This window comes from Ipomoea triloba, chromosome 9 (assembly GCF_003576645.1).
Source record: "Ipomoea triloba cultivar NCNSP0323 chromosome 9, ASM357664v1".
Classification (NCBI taxonomy): Eukaryota; Viridiplantae; Streptophyta; class Magnoliopsida; order Solanales; family Convolvulaceae; genus Ipomoea; species Ipomoea triloba.
The window spans coordinates 134,449-138,969 of NC_044924.1; the positions used below are offsets into that span (position 1 = coordinate 134,449).

Genomic DNA, 4,521 nt, shown 5'->3' on the forward strand with positions numbered 1-4,521 from the left:
TTCATGGGTTTATTAATGTTTTTGGGTTTATTAATGTTTTAGGGGTTTATTAATGTTTCAGGGGTTTATTAATGTTTCCGGGGTTTATTAATGTTTCGGGGTTTATTAATGTTTCAGGGGTTTATTAATGTTTCCGGGGTTTATTAATGTTTCAGGGTTTATTAGGGTTTCTGGGGTTTATTAATGTTTCCGGGGTTTATTAATGTTTCAGGGTTTATTAATGTTTCAGGGGTTTATTAATGTTTCCGGGGTTTATTAATGTTTCAGGGTTTATTAGGGTTTCTGGGGTTTATTAATGTTTCCGGGGTTTATTAATGTTTCAGGGTTTATTAGGGTTTCTGGGGTTTATTAATGTTTCAGGGGTTTATTAATGTTTCAGGGGTTTATTAATGTTTCCGGGGTTTATTAATGTTTCAGGGTTTATTAGGGTTTCTGGGTTTATTAATGTTTCAGGGGTTTATTAATGTTTCCGGGGTTTATTAATGTTTCAGGGTTTATTAGGGTTTCTGGGGTTTATTAATGTTTCCGGGGTTTATTAATGTTTCCGGAGTTTATTAATGTTTCCGGAGTTTATTAATGTTTCCGGAGTTTATTAATGTTTCCGGAGTTTATTAATGTTTCCGGAGTTTATTAATGTTTCCGGAGTTTATTAATGTTTCCGGAGTTTATTAATGTTTCCGGAGTTTATTAATGTTTCCGGAGTTTATTAATGTTTCCGGAGTTTATTAATGTTTCCGGAGTTTATTAATGTTTCCGGAGTTTATTAATGTTTCCGGAGTTTATTAATGTTTCAGGGGTTTATTAATGTTTCCGGGGTTTATTAATGTTTCAGGGTTTATTAGGGTTTCTGGGGTTTATTAATGTTTCCGGGGTTTATTAACGTTTCTGGGTTTATTAATGTTTCAGGAGTTTATTAATGTTTCAGGGGTTTATTAATGTTTCCGGGGTTTATTAATGTTTCAGGGTTTATTAGGGTTTCTGTGGTTTATTAATGTTTCAGGGGTTTATTAATGTTTCCGGAGTTTATTAATGTTTCAAGGGTTTATTAATGTTTCCGGGGTTTATTAATGTTTCAGGGTTTTATTAATGTTTCCGGGGTTTATTAATGTTTCGGGGGTTTATTAATGTTTCCGGGGTTTATTAATGTTTCGGGGGTTTATTAATGTTTCCGGGGTTTATTAATGTTTCGGGGGTTTATTAATGTTTCCGGGGTTTATTAATGTTTCGGGGGTTTATTAATGTTTCCGGGGTTTATTAATGTTTCGGGGGTTTATTAATGTTTCCGGGGTTTATTAATGTTTCGGGGGTTTATTAATGTTTCCGGGGTTTATTAATGTTTCGGGGGTTTATTAATGTTTCCGGGGTTTATTAATGTTTCGGGGGTTTATTAATGTTTCCGGGGTTTATTAATGTTTCGGGGGTTTATTAATGTTTCCGGGGTTTATTAATGTTTCGGGGGTTTATTAATGTTTCCGGGGTTTATTAATGTTTCGGGGGTTTATTAATGTTTCCGGGGTTTATTAATGTTTCGGGGGTTTATTAATGTTTCCGGGGTTTATTAATGTTTCGGGGGTTTATTAATGTTTCCGGGGTTTATTAATGTTTCGGGGGTTTATTAATGTTTCCGGGGTTTATTAATGTTTCGGGGGTTTATTAATGTTTCCGGGGTTTATTAATGTTTCGGGGGTTTATTAATGTTTCCGGGGTTTATTAATGTTTCGGGGGTTTATTAATGTTTCCGGGGTTTATTAATGTTTCGGGGGTTTATTAATGTTTCCGGGGTTTATTAATGTTTCGGGGGTTTATTAATGTTTCCGGGGTTTATTAATGTTTCGGGGGTTTATTAATGTTTCCGGGGTTTATTAATGTTTCGGGGGTTTATTAATGTTTCCGGGGTTTATTAATGTTTCGGGGGTTTATTAATGTTTCCGGGGTTTATTAATGTTTCGGGGGTTTATTAATGTTTCCGGGGTTTATTAATGTTTCGGGGGTTTATTAATGTTTCCGGGGTTTATTAATGTTTCGGGGGTTTATTAATGTTTCCGGGGTTTATTAATGTTTCGGGGGTTTATTAATGTTTCCGGGGTTTATTAATGTTTCGGGGGTTTATTAATGTTTCCGGGGTTTATTAATGTTTCGGGGTTTATTAGGGTTTCTGGGGTTTATTAGGGTTTCAGGGGTTTATTAATGTTTCAGGGGTTTATTAAAGTTTCTGGGGTTTATTAATGTTTCAGAGTTTATTAGGGTTTCTGAGGTTTATTAATGTTTCAAGGGTTTATTAATGTTTTCGGGGTTTATTAATGTTTCCGGAGTTTATTAATGTTTCTGATGTTTATTAATGTTTCCGTGGTTTATTAATGTTGCCATACCCCAACCCCACAACCCCTAACCCCACAAACCCCCAACCACCCAACCCCCAAGCCCCCAACACCCCAACCCCCAACCACCAACCACCAACCACCCAACCCCAACCACCAACCACCCAACCCCCAACCACCAACCACCCAACCCCCGAGCCCCGAGACCCGAGCTCGGGCCTAGAGTCTTGGATCCCGGGTCCGGGGTCTAGGGTCTCGATGCTCGGGTCTCGAGGCTCGGGTCTCGGGTCTCGGGGTTTGGGGTCTCGGGTCTAGAGTCTAGGGTCTTTGGTCTCGGGGTTCGGGGTCTGGGGTTCGGTGTCTGGGTCTCGGGGATCGGGTTCCGGGTCTCTATTCTCGAGGCTCGGGTCTCGGGGCTCGGTTCTCCAGGCTCGGGGCTCGGGTCTCGTATCTTGGGCTTCGGGCTTCGGGTTCGGGGTTCGGGGTTAGGTGTCCGGGGTTTGGGGTTTGGGTTCGGGGTTTTGGGACTCGGGTCTCGGGCTTCGGGCTTGGGTCTCGGGTCTTGGGTCTTGGGTCTCGGGGCTCGGGTTCTCGGGGTCTCTAGCTTTGGGGTTCGGGGTTCAGGGTTCGGGGTTTGGGTTTTGGGCTTCGGGCTAGGGTCTCGGGGTCTCGGGGTTTGGGTCTAGGGTTTCGGGTCTTGGGTATCGGGTATAGGGTCTAGGGTCTTGGGTCTTGGGTCTCGGGGCTCGGGTCTCGATTCTCGGGTTTGGGGCTCGGGGCTCGGGGCTCGGGTCTCGGTTCTAGGGTCTAAGGTTTAGGGTCTAGGGTCTCGTGTCTCGGGGTTCGGGGTTCGGGTCTAGGGTCTAGGGTCTCGGGTATCAGGTCTCGATTCTCGGGTCTCGGGCAAATACAATACTTTTACATTTTGATTTAAAATACAATACTTGTGTGAGACCGTCTCACCATGAGTCGGGTCGGGTCAAGATGCAAATGTAACACTTATATGCTCAAATGTAATACTAATCAGGAATAAAATTTTTGTTACTTAGAAGGGTAAATGTAATACTTTTAAGGGAAAATACAATACTTTTACATTTCGATTTAAAAGTATTATATTTGCCCTTAGAAGTAATGGGCACTTGTCAACATTACTTATTATGAAAAATGTATTCCTTTTTCTCTAATAAGTAACAAAAATTATATTATTGATTAGTGTTATATTTGAGCATATAAGTATGACATTTGCACATATAAGTATGACATTTTCATGGTGTTTTGACCCGACCCGACATATCTCACGAATAAGGATCCGTGAGACGGTCTCACACAAGTGTGACCCATTCTAAAATTGTGAATTGCCCCGGATCCATAGCATATATTCCTTCGGCATGGTTTGATAATTTTTTGGGCTGTTAAGATGGAAGGAAATAATGTGAATGGCGTGTGGGTTGAGGTGTATTAGGTTGGGCTGATTTGATGATAAATGTTTGGGAATTAAAATAGGCTGGGCCGTATGGTCTGTGTTGTTTTAAAATGAGGCTGAATGGGTTTGAAAAGGAATATTAAGTGTGGTTGGGATTAATGGCTGGGCTGCATGTAAAATTTATGGTTGGGCTAGAGACGACATTTTTAAAAAAAAATACGGAGTTAAAAAATTCAAGAATCTACTTATATTTTCGAAAGTATAAACATTTATCAAATTTTCTTAATTTTATCATTTATAAAAACATCTTATTATGCGTACTATCGGCCAACAGCCAAGTATCGGATCGCTCTCTGAAATAAGGAGTATACTTCTATTACTGGTATGTTTTTCCTCCTTTCAAGCCACGATTCTCATTCTGTAGTAGCAGTGCAGAAAATGGAAGAGAAAACCAGAACTTGAAAACAGGGTTTCTTTTTCATTGATCCTGAAAAATTCACAATCATCGTACAGCTATAATAATATTTCACAAATCACAATCACATTTTGTTCGATATATTGTAGCTAAATCAGGCAACTGGATTATTCAACCAACCGACAGAAGAGAAGGATGCACAATCGATGAACGGAGCTCCTCTCTGAAGAGATCTAATAGATGTCGGGTGGAGGTGTCGCCCCGACCACCCCCGCCGCTCCTTCCCAAACCCTAAACCCTAAACCCTAAACCCTAAACCCTAAACCCTAAACCCTAAACCCTAAACCCTAAACCCTAAACCCTAA

The 4,521-nt window shown here is 40.5% G+C and overlaps 1 protein-coding gene across 1 annotated transcript in view; it reads left to right on the forward strand.

Moving 5' to 3' along the window:
- Nucleotides 1-3,780, forward strand: part of LOC116028909 (BEL1-like homeodomain protein 7) — a 5,383-nt gene extending 1,603 nt beyond the window's left edge. Inside the window, exon 4 of the mRNA XM_031270763.1 lies at nt 3,736-3,780. Within this exon, the coding sequence (XP_031126623.1) occupies nt 3,736-3,780 (45 nt within the window). The remainder of the gene's footprint in view (nt 1-3,735) is intronic.
- Nucleotides 3,781-4,521: the final 741 nt, after the last annotated feature.